This window comes from Chrysochloris asiatica, unplaced genomic scaffold (genome assembly GCF_000296735.1).
Source record: "Chrysochloris asiatica unplaced genomic scaffold, ChrAsi1.0 scaffold00258, whole genome shotgun sequence".
NCBI lineage: Eukaryota > Metazoa > Chordata > Mammalia > Afrosoricida > Chrysochloridae > Chrysochloris > Chrysochloris asiatica.
This window is the reverse complement of record NW_006408776.1, coordinates 194,626-210,024: the sequence shown is the minus strand read 5'-3', so window position 1 is coordinate 210,024 and position 15,399 is coordinate 194,626. Positions and strand designations below refer to the sequence as shown.

Here is a 15,399-nt window from a genome sequence, read left to right as displayed (position 1 = left end):
AACAACAACAACATCCCTATACAATTATTGAGCTACTTTTCTGGGTCTATGAATTTTCCAGTTCTGAATATTTCATGTAAATTGATTGATACAACTGAAAAAAAAAAGGAAGAAGGCTGAATTGAGACAGCGAGGAGAAAGACATCCCAGGCAGGACAAACAGCCTGGACAGACTGTCATTGACAAGATTGTGCTGTGCTCTGGGACAGTTAGCAGGCTGGAGTGAATGATGGTACAGCAATCTCAATCAACACCCTTCAATCTCATCTTCCAATAACCTCAAAGGGATCCTATGTACCCTTCCCCACACCCATGCCCTACATCAGACCTATCAGAATGTTAGCTTCCTGTACAGACAAAAAGTCTTTAAAGAGCTGCCTCCTTTGTGAGATGGTGTATGATTTATTTAAAGGAAGAACATTAATTGTTTATACACTTTCTTTATCTTCAGAGCTGTAGGAAATAATCTCCCAGAAAAGGAATTCATCTTTTAGTCAGAGATGGAGCTAAAGTTAAGCATAGCTGCATCTCTCCTATGGGACACTGGTTTTATGAATAAACTTCCCATCTGACAGAGATAACTTCCCAATCTTTTATGGAAAACCGCTTCACCAAAGTATAACCAAATTGTGCCAGAGAGCAAAGCTGCTGAGATTTTAAATTTGGTTGTGGAACTGAGGCCATAAGATTTCATTTTAATGTTTTTTAGAGAGATCTCAGAGAGGTGGTATAAAGCCTTCTTCTTTTCTTTTTTCTTTTTTCTTTTTTTCAATATATTAAAATGTATTTTTATAATGTGCATTTTAAATCATATTTACATTTTATTGGGACCCACAGAACTGAAGAAATCAAATGGCTATTGCATTAGGCAAATCTGCTGCACAAGATCTCTTTAAAGTGTTCAGAAGCAAAGTTGTTGGTTTGAGAATAAAAGTGCGCCTGACCCAAACCATGGTATTTTCAATAGTCTCATATGCATGTAAAAGCTGGACAGTGAATAGGGAAACCCACAGAAGAATTGGTAAATTTGAGATGGATTGTTGGCGAAGAATTTTAAAGGTACCATGGACTGCCAGAAGAACAAATTAATCTGTGTTGGAAGAAGTACAACCAGAATGTTCCTTAGAAGCCAAGATGACCAGACTTTTTCTCTTATATGTCCAAAATATCATTCAAGAGGGAGCTGGAGAAGGACATCATGCTTTGTAAAGTGGAAGGACAGTGAAAAAGAGGGATACCTCCAACTACCTGGACTGGCAATGTGGCAGCAGCAGTGGGCTCAGATATAGAAGGAATTGTGAGGATGGTGCTGGAGCGGGCAGGGTTTTGTTCATTTGTATATAGGTGTCCCAATTGGGTCGGAACAACTCAAAGGCACTTAACATCAACCTGGTGTGGAACTGAGGGATCAGCACTGGCCTTTGTTTTCATTTTTGCTTTTGTTTTTGTTTATTATTATTATTAATTATAATTATAATTAATATAATTTATATTAATTACAATTATTTTTAAAATATTAATTATAATTATAATTAACAAGCTTTTATTACTAATTGAATGATAGTGTACATGGAAGAATATTGGTTTTGCACTCAGAAACACTCAGGAATAAATAATCATTTAAATAATCAAAGGACACATTCTGCCTTTCTCTTTCCATGAGTCTAGAGCCCTCAGCTGCTCTATTTCTCCATGTCCTCATCTCTGCCTCCATCTCTGGTGTTGCTGCTTCTCTGGATAGGGTCCCATATTCAACTCATACTCTTCTCCCTTGATGGTCCTAGGATACTCTGATCCTGGACTGTAAGATTAACTACTCCTTCCCTTTTTGTTACAAAATTTCTACCTTTGCAGTTGTGACAATTGCAATTCACCTTGATAAAAGTTACTCACTATTGAATCATAAGAATCATATTCCAATCTCCTTTCACCAGACCTATCTAAACAAGATGAAAACTATTCAGATTCTATCATCCCCTGCACACTCTGAAACAAAACGCCCTCTTGAAAACTTTTAAGCCACTTTGTGCCTTATTTGTTGTTGTTTTTAAGTGCCAACGAGTCAGTTCTGACCCATAGCAACCCTGTACAGGGTTTCCGAGGAGCAGTTGGTGAGCTTGAACTGCCGACCTTGCAGTTCAAATGGGCTTTGCAATCTGGCACATTAACCCACAACACACAACAGGACTTCTTGTGCCTTATAGCACCTCAACCCCATTTTAGGTAGCCAATGTTTAAGTTGCTTGTACCTATCAACTCTGTGTACAGAGGGAATAGGTTTGATCCTTGATATGAAGACTCCTTCCCTCTCAGTTGGTATTTCCAGCTACTACATCCATTAGTATGGTCAAGTTTATCAAATTGTAGCAATTTACACTTGCTTCCTTTATCAAATTTCTTTATCTTCCTCTATTCAAGTTCTGATCATCAAGCCATGGAAGCTAGGTTAAATGGGTACTATTTGCAAGTTTGGGCATTCTTGTGCATCTCCCCTCACTTCATATCAGCTAGATGCTTCGCTCTGAGCTCTAACCCTCTGTGGCTAGGTCCTTGTCCATGGGCTTAGGAGTCCTCGGGTCTCACCACACTTCAGACCAACCAGCCCTTCCTCTTCTCTCTCTCATCTCCAGGTCGATGGAAATCTATGGAACGTGGTTGAACTTAGCCCATATCTCCATTGCTGCCTTTTCCCCTCTTCCACTCACCAGTAGACCAACTTGTCACCAGCAAGCTTATGTGGCTACCTGTGTGTTCCCTTTGTGTTTCAGTCTTGGAGAAGGGTTTGTCCTGAAGGACTTAATTGCTTGCCTTGATGGCTCCTCTGCAAACAACTTGCTTGATTGTAGCCAATCAGACTGCTGTTTTTGTTTTCGATTTTTCCTACTGGTCTTTCTTTCAAGAAGTGTCTTCTGTTCCTCTAGCCGCTCCAGGCTGATCTGCGTGTCCTTTCAAGTAATATTTGTCCCAGCTCAGAAGGTTCTGGAAGGGGCTCAGGATTCCACCTAAGGTCCTATACACTACAAAGGCTCCACAAGAAGCCTATTTCACTGGCACGTTCTAGCACCTCTTTTAAGTATTCCAATCAGTTATAGGCTGAAGACGGACTTACAAGCTTTCTGTAATCATGTTTCCCGAGATTCCTTTCTGTCCCACTCAAGTGTCTATTTTACAACAGAAAGCAAGGGAACCAATATTCATAAGAGTCAAACATCTTAACATTATTTCCCCTCTTTTACCCATTCAGACTGTGCTTCAATCCCTGTATCACAGAGCCCTGTTGTTTCAAGGTTGAGCATACATCACTATTTACCTCTGTCTGATTTAGCCCATGGAAACCTGCCTCAGTGTTCCCCTATCTACCTTGTTCTTCCATTCCCCTCCCTCTTCTTGTGTATTGCCCTCCCCAAAACCTGAACTATGATGTGTCTATCCCCTCCCCTGTGTTCTAGTATCCATCCCCTCCCTCCCACCCCTGGTAACCAACAAAAAATTTTTTTTTCTTTTCATTTACTATGGGTATCTTTTCTTAAGCTTTTACAATAATGGTCTTAAGCAATATGTGTCCTTTTGTGAGTGACCGATTTCTCTCAGCATAATGTCCTGAAGGTTCATCCATGTTATGTGGTAGTTTGCAGCTTCCTTGTTATTCTTCAAGGTAGCATAATATTCCATTGTGTGTATGTACCACAGTTAATTCATTCTTCCACTGGTGGGCACTTAGGCTGTCTCCTTTTTTTTTTTTTTTGCTACTATGAATAGTGCTACAATAAACATTGGTGTGTATATATCTATTCATATTCTGACTCATATTTCTTGTGGATTTATGCCAAGTAAAGGAATTGCTGGGTCATAAGATATTTCTATTTCCAACTTTCTGAGGAAGCACCATACCATTTCCAGAATGGTTGGACTATTTTGCATTATTATCAGCAATGTAAGAGGGTCCCAGTCTCTCCACATCCTTGCCAGTATTTATTGCCCTCTGCTTTTTTGAACTTCGCTGTTATTGCTGGTGTGAGATGGTATCTCATTATTGGTTAATGCGCTGGACTGCAAAGTCCACTTTAAACCTGGAGGCCTGCAGTTCAAGTTCACCAGCTGCTCCTTGGAAACCCTATACAGGGTTGCTATGGGTCGGAACCCAACTCTAGGGTACTTAATAACCACAACAATAATGGCTAATGATAGTGAACATTTCTGTATATGATTGTTGGTTGCCCGAATGTCTTCCTTGTTGAAGTGTCTGTTCATGTCCTGTGCCCATTTTTTAACTGGGTTATTTGTCTTTTTCTTGTAGAGGTGTTGTAGTTTTGTATAAATTTTATAAATTAATCCCTTGTCTGATATGTTGTTACAAAAGACTTTTTCCCCCTCTGTGGGCTCCCAGTTTACTCTTTTGGTGAAATCCTTTGATGTACATAAGGTTCTAATTTTTAGTACGTCCCAATCATCTATTTTGTCTTCTTTTGTTTGTGCAATCCTCACAATGTTTAGTAGTATATGTGTGCCCTGTATTACAGCCCTTAAATTTGTCCTTATTTTTTCATTGATGATCTTTAAAATTCTGGGAGTCACATTTAGGTCTTTAATCCTTGTTGAGTTGGTTTTTGTATATGGTGTGAGATAAAGGTCTTGTTTCAATCATTTTCATATCAATTTCCAGTTCTGCCAGCTCCTTCTATTGAAGAGACTATCTCCTCCCCATTCAATGTACTTCATAAAATGTGTGTCTAAACAGTTTCTGTCTGAGTAATCATACTCTTTCTATGGATCATTCCTGGAGTCCCCTGCTCTCCTCCTCCAGGCCAGATTGTTGCTCTCTCTCAGCCTGCTTGCAAAGCTCTTTTGGAAAATCCTTGCCTATTCTGGGTTGCTATGTCAATTCCACATCATTCTTTTTCTAGATATGGTGGTGATGGTGGTGCTGTGCTGTGGAGTCAGTTCCGACTCATATCGCCTTATACCCCTACCCCTAACTCTAACACTAACCCTGTACTTAACCATATCCCTAAAACTAACCCTAACACTAACCCTATCCTACATTCAGCCTACCCCTGCCCATAACTCTTTCCCTAACCTTAACCCTACCCCTAACTCTACACCTACATAACTATAACCCTAAACCTAACCCTACACCTACCCCTACCCCTAATACTAACCTTAACCAGATAGGGCTTGAGGCCTCAAATGAGGCAAGAGAGGTCCCCTGATTCAGATCCAGAATTCAAGGATTCCCTCTCCAAGGGCCCCTCCCTATACCTCAGCCAGGAAATGGAATGTTGTGTCTATGGTTGCCCAGGCAACCTGGGCAGGCTTGCTCACTGCCTTCTGGGAGTACTGAGCAAACTCCCCGTCCGAAGCATTTGCAGAATCCTAACCAGTGCAGACTGGAGCATGGCCGTGCCCTGGAAGGAATACTTCCGCCTGGCCTTACAAGAGAAGCTGCCGAGGTGAGTGGACTACAGCGGAGGAGTGAACTGGAGGAAGGGCAGGAGCACGTGGGATGGTGCAGCCCCTAATCCACTCCTGAGTTCTGGCTTCCTGGGACAGATCACTGTGAGTTGTTGGCCTACTTCACAAAGAAGAAACTGAGGGGTCAGAGAGAAACTCTGAGCTTCCCCAAGGAAATCAGAGCTAGTGCTGGACCTATAGTCCGAGTCTCCAACCTGCTAACATGGAGCTGAGATTAAATCACTCACACTATCTGGGAAGGAGTTAAGTCTGAGGGCTCGCCTCCCTCATGCTGTGAGGAATTTGAGGGGGACTCCTGCCTCCCTAACCTCCACTTCTTCCTTGCCTCACCCCCTCCCGCCCCCCAGGAAGATTCTAGAGCAGGATGTGCATCACTTCCCCCGGGTGTTGAGGCTTTTGGAGAAGAGGCAAGAGCTGGCAGACGCAGACAGAGGCCTGAAAGCACAGAAAGAGGTGAACCATTGGCTCCTGAGACTCGTTGGGGCACCAGACAAAATATGGGAGTGGTGGACTGGGCAGTTAGAAGAGGGGTGGGAAGGGATAGACACAAGTTACTAGCTGCTAGCGCTCTCATCTGTGAAATGGAGATCAAGTGATCAGTCACTGATGCAAACCAGCATTCATGCACTGAATACCTTCTATGGACTGGGCTTTAGAGGTCGCACCTGTCCTCATGGACATCACAGTCTAGAAAGGAAGACTGACACGTGTCTTGGTAGTGACTGCCATGATGGGGAAAGCACTGGGCAAGAACTGTGGGAGCCCAGAGGAAGCCCCAACACACAGGAGTAGTCAAGGAGGGCTTTCTGGAAGAAGTGATGCCTTGCCAATTGCTGAAGGGCAAGTCAGCTTATCCAGCTTAGTGGGCTGGGTGAAGAGAAAGAAACAGACAGAGGGAACAGCATGTGCAAAGTTCTGACGGTGAAGACAAAGTAGAGAGGTCAAGTCAGATAAGACAGAAGGTGAGGTGAGCCCAGAGAAGGGCAGGGAGCCCATGGTGGCCGGAGACGCTTGGGCTTTATCCTGGACTAAAATAAGTTTGACTGGGGTGGCAGGGACAAGAACAGGGACAATAGAGGGAAGGAGTTAAGTGTGAATCTAAGCCCCCCAAGTTGACTTGCACCTTCAAACAGACACACACACCTCTTGTCACATACAGATATTCCAGAACAAGATGGCAGCCCTGCAGCAGCGCAGGGAACAGCTGGAACAGAAGGAGCAGGAGCTAAAGGGGTCCTTTTTCCGTTTTGACAAGTTCTTACAGGTAGATGAGGAATGAATGAGGAGGAGGATGGATCAAAAGGCTCACAAACTCAAAACCCTGTTAGGGGCCAGACAAGTCACTTAAATAAAAGAAATGGGCTTAGTAATATGAAGGGTCATCCAAAAATGTGTGCAAACATTTCATTATCTTTCAATTTCTTTTTTATTTTTTCCCCCCGCAAACTTTTTGAAGCCCCTTCTACTAAAGAGTGGTGGGAAGTATATATGCATAGCTTGCAGTATTTTTTAAAACAGAGGGGGGGATGTGAAGGACCTATATCAGACACCCTAGCTGAATTTGGCTCCTGGTCTGTCTGTCGGGGAGGCAGCGAGCTCCGCAAACAGAACCCTGAGGCTCGCTGTCGCTGGCTTGCATCCAGGATTCTGAGGCCCGGCGTAGCCGCGTGCTGAACAGGGCGAGGGAGGAGCGGCAACGCGCCGGCCGCCAGGAGGCGGAGGCATTGCGGCTGCGCGCCCAGTTGGAGGAGCTACAGCGAGAGCGCGCGCGGCTGCAGCTCAGGGTGGAGCGCCTGGCGCCTTTCGCGCGCCTGCTGGAACAAGTGCTGGAGCAGCTGCCCGAGGTGAGCCTCAGCACCGTGCAACGCTGGGTGGCCTCGGGGACGGCTTTGGACTCATAGCGACAGTGTGTACAATAGAACGAAACACTGCCTGGCCCTGCGCCTTCCTCTCAACCGTTCCTAGGTTTGAGCCCATTTTCTAGCCACTTACTGAACCTCAGCAGTACGCCAGGGACACATTTTGTTCTTCTTGATTCCTCCCACAGCCCAGTGAAGTGAGTGGGTCCTGTTGCTGTCGGTTCCAATTTACGGATGAGGAAACTGAGGCTCCGAAAACTAACTTCTCTAGGTCACTCTATCAGACAGATGGGGAGGGGTGGTCCCAGCCATCTGATAAACATCAGTCGAATGAATCAAGGATAAAAATTAAAAGGTAGCGAGTGAAGCTTATTGGGTTCGATTGGTGGATAGCTGTAGAGCTTTCATCTCAGACCTTCTGGTTCCTGCTACCACGATTTCTGGGCCAGGACTGGGTGATCCACCATTTTACAGATAGGCTAACTGAGGCTCCGAGAAGAGGGCCACGTGACATTGGGGAGGGCAGGATGTTCGAATTCACAGGTTCCTGCCTCCCTGTGAGCTCCTTTCTGATCTCCACCACCCCAGTTCCAGGAGGTCACCGAACTGGTGGCGCGCTTCGATGGCCTGGCAGACACGCAGGCGGTGCTGAGGCGCACGGAGCGTGAGCAGCTGGCGGAGCTGGAGGCGGCGCGGGCAAGGTTGCAGCGACTGCGGGACACCTGGCAGGACGAGGTGCTGCGGCAAAGCCAGCAGCGTGCGCAGCTGCAGGAGCGCCTGGAACAGGCCCAAGAACGGACCCTGCACTGGGTAGGGCTGCCAACGCGGATAGGCGACCCTCAGGCTCACCTGGCAATGGAATGCGAGGAGTGATGCTAACAGGGGGCGGGTAGGGGCAGCGGCACAGAAGGCGGGTCCAATCAGAACCAGCCTGCGTCTGACTGGGCGTAAAGTGGGTGGGGATGAAGTGCTGGCCCTCCTGATGCTAGCTCAATCCTCAGTCAGGACCGGGGCTTTTCACTAGGAATCCAAGTGGATTCAGATCCAGAACACAGCAGCAGAGAAAACCCTGCTCTTGGGAAGGGCCAGGATGGCAGCACTCAGTTTGTTCCAGGTGGTAAGCCAGCACCAGAAGCAGCCCCCTGCCCTGGACCTGGAGGACACTGAGGGTCAGCTGGAGCAGGTGAGGGTCCCTGTGTGTCACCTCCAGCCCCTTAACACGTCCGTATCAGAAACATCGTGGTACTGGAAATCCCACCTTGAGCGGCACCTTCTCCCGGTTAAGCATGGCTGGGGAGTTCTGAGTTCCAGTCTTAATTCTGATGGTGATGCAGTGAGTGACCTGTGGTCTGAAGGAAGGTGACATCGGCTCTCTGGGACTCGTTGCTCTCCCTGGTGTGGGGCCATGAGCCCCCATTTCCTCCCTACATCCATAGCTCAAACAAGTAGCAGCATTTATAAGAAACTAGGGGAGTTGCTTTTTAAATTAATCCCTGAACCACTCACTCCCAGCATATATCCAAAGCAATTGAGTTGGACAATACTCCGTTATGATCCATAGGGTTTCCAATGGCTGATTTTCAGAAGTAAATTGCCAGGCTTTTCTTCTAAGTCTTAGCCTTGAAGTACCACTGAAACCTGTCCACTACAGGTAACCCTTCTATTTGGAATAGTAGGGGCATAGCTTCCAGCAATAACAGCGACAGACAAGACCCTACAGCATGACAAACTGACAGGAGTCAATATGCCTTTGTTGTTTCTACTGTTAGGTGCTGTGGAGTCAATTCTGACCTATTGGGTTTCCCAGACTGTAAATTTCACAGGTGCATATAGCTTTCTTCTTTCTCCTAGAGGAGCTGATGGGTTTGAACCACAGATGTTGTTGTTAGTAGCTAAATGTTTTATCTCCAGGCCTGGGTCTCACACCTTCCAGCCAGGTGGCTGCAATTCCGTAATAGCATTATTTTCATTCTACCATTTGTCTGTCAGTTTGTTATACTGTGGTGGCTCGCGTGTGGCCGTGATACTGGAAGCTATGCCACCATAGCTTAACTAACAACAGGGTCACCTGTTAAATATGTTAAATGACATATATGTTATTTGTGTTAAATATGTTAAATAACAGGGTCACCTGTTAAATATGTTGTATGTTAAATATGTTAAATAACAGGGTCACCTGTTAAATATGTTATTTATGTTAAATATGTTAAATAACAGGGTCACCTGTTAAATATGTTAAATAACATGTTATCTGTTATTTATGTTAAATGTTAAACAAGGTCCCCTGTTAAATGTTAAATAACATATGTTATATGTTATTTATGTTAAATATGTTAAATAACAAGGTCACCCATGGTGGACAAGTTTCAGCGGAGCTTCCAAACTAAGACGACTTCTGAATGTTTACCCATTGAAATCCCTAATAGCAGTGGAACCGTGCCAGATATAGGGTCAGAAGATAATAAATCATGAATAGCAGTAGAGCATTATCAGGTCTAGCCCTGGAAGATGAGCCTCCCCCGGCCCTGCAGGATTGGAGGCACTTAAAATACAACTGGGGAAGAGCTGTTTCCTCAGAGTACAGTTGACAGTGATGAAAATGGAGTAAGCTTTCAGGACTTCATTTATTGATGGAGCACAACTCAAAATGAGGAGAAACAGCTGCTGGTGTTCTTGTTTAGTGCCACGGAGTCAGTTTCGACTTACAGTGACCCTGTATAGGGTTTCCGAGGAGTGACTGGTGGATTTGAATCACTGATCTTGCACTTCAAACCAACTTTGCAGTCCAGTACTTATCCTACAGTGCCACTCCAAGAAACAGACATTCATTAATAATGAGAACAGGAAATGTATTAAGTATGAATTTAGGAAAATTGTTGTGAAGTGCCATCACGTCAATTCCGACCAATAGAGACCCTGTATAGGGTTTCCAAGGAGCAGCTGCTGAGCTTGAACCACCGACCTTGCAGTTTAAACGATTCTGCAGTCTGATGCATTAGCCCATATGGAAGGTGTCAAAAAGCAAATGGAACGCATAAACATTGATATCCTAGGCATTACTTAGCTGAAATGGACTGGGACTGCCATTTTGAATCTGACAATCATATAGTTTACTATGGTGGGAACAAATTCAACAGAAATAATATCACATTCATCATCAAACAGGACATTTCAAGATCTGTCTTGAAGTACAATGCTGTCTGTGATAGGATAATATCCATATTCCTACAAGGAAGACAGTTAATACCACTACTATTCAAATTTACAAACCAACCACTAAAGTCAGCGATGATGAAATTGAAGAAGTCTACCAACCTTTCTGGAGTCCTGGTGTGGTGCTGTGGGTTAATGTGCCAGACTGCAAAGCTAAGTTTTAACTGTAAAGTCGGCAGTTCAAGCTCAATAGCTGCTCCTGGGAAACGCTTGTATCGGGTGGCTATGGGTCAGAACCAACTCGACAGCACTTAACAACCACCACCAACCTCTTTAGTCTGAAGTTGATCAAACATGTAATCAAGATATATTGGCAATTGCTGGTGATTGCAATGTGAAAGTTGCAAAGAGAAAGGATCAATAGTTGGAAAATAATGGTCTTGGTGACAGAAATTATGCAGAGATCGCATAGTAGAAATTTGCAAGACCAATGACTTAATTCACTGCAAATACCTTTTTTAATAACATAAAAGGCAACTATACACATGAACTTAACCAGGTGGAATGTGCAAGAATTAAAGTGACTTCATTGGTGGAAAAAGATAGTGGAAAAGCTCCGTATCATCAGCCAAAACAAGGCCAGGGCCTAACTGTGGACTAGACCATCAATTGCTCATATGCAAGTTCATGCTTCAGTTGAAGAAAATTAAAACAAGTCAAAGAGAACCAAAATATGGCCTTAAATATATCCCCCTGAATTTAGAAAGCATCTTAAGAACATATTTGATGAATTCGACATGAATGACAAGACCAAAAGAGCGGTGGGATGCCATCAAGATCATACCAGAAGAAAGCACAAAAGGGCATTAAAAAGACAGGGAAGAAAAGACTAAAATGGATGTCAGAAGAGACTCTGAAACTTGTTTTCCAGTGTAGAGTTGCCAAAGTGAATGGAAGAAATGATGAAGTAAAAAAGCTTTAACAAAAAGTTTCAAAGGGCAGCTCGAGAAGACAAAGTCAAGTATTAGAATGAAATGTGCAAAGACTTGGAGTTAGAAAACGAAAGGGAAAAACACACTCAGCATTTCTCAAGTTGAAAGAACTGAAGAAAAAATTCAAGCCTCAACTTGAAATTGGAGAAAGAGGTGGTGGCTTTCTGCTTCCGTAAAGATTTGCAGCCTTGGAAACCCTGTACAGGTTCGCTATGAGTCAGAACCGACACCACGGCACATAACAACAACAACATGAACAAAGCATTAAATAAGGCAGAAAGCATCAAAAGAAGATGTGAGGTATACAATAACTGTACCAAAAAGAAATGGATGATGTTCAACCACCTCAAGAGGTACCATATGATCAAGAACTGATGGTACTGAAGTTCATGCTGCACTGAAAACACTGGCAAAAAACCAAGTTCCAGGAACTGATGGAATGCAAATTGAAATGTTTCAACAAACTGGTGAAACACTGGAGGTGCTCATTCATTTATACTAGAAATTTGGAAGACAGCTACCTGGCCAACTGATTGGAAAAGGCCTGTATTTGTGGCCATTCCAGAGAGCTGACCCAAAGGAATGCGGAAATCACTGAACGACATCATTAATATTACATCTAAGTAAAATATTGCTGAAGACAATTCAAAAATGGCTGCCACAGTGTATCTGCAAGGAACTGCCAGAAATTCAAGCTGGATTCAGAAAAGAATGTGGAATGAGGAAAGTCATTGCTGATGTCAGATGGATCGTGGGTGAAAGCAGAGAATATCACTTGTGCTGTATTTACTATGCAGACTTTCAACTGTGTGGATCATGACAAGCTAGGGATAACATAGTAAAGAATGGGAGCTCCAGAACACTTAAAATGTGCTCATGAAGAATCTATACATAGACTAAGAGGCAGTTCACAAGAGGATACTACTGAATGGTTTAAAATCAGGAAGGTGTGCGCCGAAGCTATGTCCTTCCACCGTACTTAATTTAGTTTGTATGCTGAACAAATAATCCAAGAAACTGGGTTATATTAAGAAGAATGTGGCATTGGGGCTGGAGGAAGAGTCATTAACCTATGATATGATGATGATACATCCTGTTTGCTGGGAATGAAGAGGATTTAAAATGCTTACGTGAGAAGATCAAAGACCACACCCTTTCTGTATGGATTGCACTTCAATGTAAAGAAAACAAAAATTCTCACCACTGGACCAGTATCGTGATAAATGGAGAAAAGATTGAAATTGCCAAAGACTTCAGTTGGCTTGGATCCATAATCAACACTCATGGAAGCAGCAGTCAAGAAATCAAAATGGCTGCACAAGACTTTTTTAAAGTGTTCAAGAGCAAAGAGGTCAGTTTGAGGACTAAGGTGTGCCTGACCCAAGCCATGGTATTTTCAATAGCCTCATATGCATGTGAAAGTTGGACAATGAATAAGGAAGACTGTAGAAGAATCGATGCATTTGAATTTCGTTTGGTAAAGACTACATAGACAGCCAGAACAAATCTGTGTTGGAAGAACAATCAGAAGGCTCTTTAGAGGACTTAAAACATCCTACTTTAGACAGGTTGTCAAGAGGGACCGATCCCTGCAGGACATCATGCTTGTACCTGGTAAAGTGGAAGGTCTGTGAAAAAGAGGAAGACCCCCACCCCCCATGAGGTGGATCGATAGTGGCAGCAGCACTGGGTTCAAGCCTAACAATTGTGAGGCTGGTGAAGAACCAGGCAGTGTTTCACTCTGTTGTGCACATGGGCCTCTTACAACCTTGTTTTCACTACATTATTTCTCCAGTTCTCCCCCTACAAGGAAAGTGTTACCTTTATTGTTACCATTATTGGTAGAGACAAAGTTTCCTTCTCAGATGTTTATTTAAGTAACAAATACAATGAAGAGGGGAAAAGCATCTAGAGTTGTAAATTACCTGTCAAGTTCTTGTTCTTGGCAGTGGATCCAGTGTTCCAAAATTTGTATAAATAAATAAGCTAATTAAACAAAATAAAGGAGAGCCGACACAGATGTTAGGTCCTAAATTAACAGGAGTGAATTAACTGGAAGAAAAAGTGCCCAGGTGGCAATGATGAATTCCCTTTAGGATAGGCAACACTACCGGAGTGAGACCCGAGGCTAGGCCGGAGGAAACAGGCTGGGGCCTCCCTGCTGCCTCTTTTAACAGAGGAGCCCTGGTGACACGGTAGGACAAACACTGGACTAACCACAAGGTTGGCAGTTCGAACCCACTGGCCACTTTGAGGGAAAAAGATGAGGTTTATTGTTCTCGTAAAGATTTACAGCCTCAGAAACCCTATTCAGGGTCACTCTGAGTTGGAACCGTTGGTCCCCCAGGTGAAGGTGTTCATCCAAGATCTCTCCAGCATTCTGGCCAGCCTCCATCAGACTGAACCCTGACACAGGTGAGTGGGGGGGAGGGGGGGTGCTGTAGGGCCTGGGGTGTGTAGCTTTCCCAAAACTCATCCCCTCATGGTATGGGGTGCTAAGACAACCCTGGCACACAGCCAGTACTCAAGACATGTGATGCCAGGGCTACACTTGGGGCACTAGTCTCTGCAGGTCCCACATCTACCAGGTGGCCTGGCCTGCAGCCTGCCCAGAAGGCCACTCCACCATGGACCCAGGCTACAGACCCTGTGCTGGGTTGTGCTGGAGGCTGCCTATGACCTTCTCAGGACCCCAAACATACCGCTGGGGATCTTAGAGTAGGCTGGTGGGCCAAGAAAGACGCCAGGGCTGGCTCTGGCTTCAAGGTGTGGTGGGCACAGGTTCAGGCTGACCAGAGGGGAACTGCTGTACCCTCTGACCCCAGGCCCTTGTATCCTGTCCTCTCTTAGTCTGCAGTCTCCAAACAACAAACTCTCCCATAGAAGAGTCACCAAGGCAACCTCAGCCCCTCAGTTTCCTCATCTGCAAAATGGAGACATCAACAGATCTCATCTGGCGGGGCCCTCAGAGTGTTCACAATTCACCGACTGCAGCCTCCGCTCCGCTCCACCGCAGGTGCTCAATAAAGGTTTATTCTGTTAAAAATACATCCCTGGGTCTAGGCCACGGCTCTGAAATCCAGCACACACTGAAGCCTTAGCAGTGGTCAAGGGGCCAATTCAGGGCCTGGCCTGCCCAGTTTTGCTGGCAAACTCCTAGGCACCCTTTAAGACCCAGCTGAAATAGCCCTCCTGTGGAGGTAGACACCTCAGGCGTGGGGCCAGGCCATAGGGCTAGGGCTGGTCCCAGTCCTTACATCTTCTTCCTCAACTTGCCCTTCTTGGAGTGGGGCCCCCGGCCGAAGGCGCCGCGCCGCAGCTCCTGGGCCCGGTGGCGGTTGCGGGCTGAGAGCTGCTTGAGGCCCCCACGCTGCAGGAAGCGCATCTTCTGGGCCCGGCGCCGCTGCTTCAGGATCTCCTGCTTGGTCTTCAGCTCAGAGCTCACGCGGCCTGGGGGGGGACCTGAGGCGCGGGGCTGGGATGCACCTGTGGAGAGGACAGAGATCAGGAGACCTAAATTCTCCATGTCTCTTCCCAGAAGACCACCCCCTCGCCGTTACCCCCCACCCTATGGTCACTGCTGTGGCCACTGTGTCCGGCCCTCAGTGGGACTCAGGAAAGGCCAGTGCTCAAGTGCAGTCCTGGAGTGGCACTGCAGGAACAGCACAGGGCTGGGAACCACAAGGTCAGTGGTTCAAACCTACCAGCTGCTCCTTGGAAATTCTATACAGGGTCACTGTGAGTTGGAACTGACTTGACAGTTCTTAACAACAACAAAGTGTTCAACAGTGTCTACTGTCCAGCCAAAATTGCTGGGCTCAGATCTCCACTGTGACCTTTTGGGCTTTGGACAAATGACTAATACTCCCTATACCTCAGTTTCCCTGTCTGTGAAGTGGAAATGTTGTTAAGTGCCGTCGAAT

General features: G+C 45.2%; 2 protein-coding genes across 3 annotated transcripts in view; one reads left to right on the top strand and one right to left on the bottom strand.

Annotated features, from left to right (window-relative positions):
- Positions 1 to 5,394: 5,394 nt before the first annotated feature.
- On the top strand, positions 5,395 to 13,886 carry CCDC42B (coiled-coil domain containing 42B). Its single transcript, XM_006874025.1, has 7 exons — positions 5,395 to 5,450; positions 5,820 to 5,925; positions 6,632 to 6,736; positions 7,116 to 7,316; positions 7,920 to 8,141; positions 8,356 to 8,514; positions 13,824 to 13,886. Exons 1-7 carry the CDS (start codon positions 5,395 to 5,397, stop codon positions 13,884 to 13,886), a joined length of 912 nt encoding a protein of 303 aa, XP_006874087.1.
- An 827-nt stretch (positions 13,887 to 14,713) lies between these two features.
- Positions 14,714 to 15,399, bottom strand: part of DDX54 (DEAD (Asp-Glu-Ala-Asp) box polypeptide 54) — a 19,403-nt gene continuing 18,717 nt past the window's right edge. The window contains exons 20-21 of one of the 2 annotated variants that reach the window (XM_006874024.1): positions 15,181 to 15,183; positions 14,730 to 14,962 (exon numbers count right to left, since the gene is read on the bottom strand). In XM_006874024.1, the coding sequence (XP_006874086.1) occupies positions 14,730 to 14,962; positions 15,181 to 15,183 (236 nt within the window). Of the gene's footprint in view, positions 14,963 to 15,180; positions 15,184 to 15,399 lie in introns of both variants that reach the window. The other variant, XM_006874023.1, reaches the window with a different exon arrangement.

What these genes read in the sequence shown, in the direction of transcription:
- CCDC42B (XM_006874025.1), top strand. Translation starts at nt 5,395, where the DNA reads ATGGCCGTGCCCTGGAAGGAATACTTCCGCCTGGCCTTACAAGAGAAG. An exon ending in AAGAACGGACCCTGCACTGG is followed by an intron (nt 8,142 to 8,355) that starts GTAGGGCTGCCA and finishes GCTTTTCACTAG; the next exon opens with GAATCCAAGTGGATTCAGAT. An exon ending in CTGAGGGTCAGCTGGAGCAG is followed by an intron (nt 8,515 to 13,823) that starts GTGAGGGTCCCT and finishes TTGGTCCCCCAG; the next exon opens with GTGAAGGTGTTCATCCAAGA.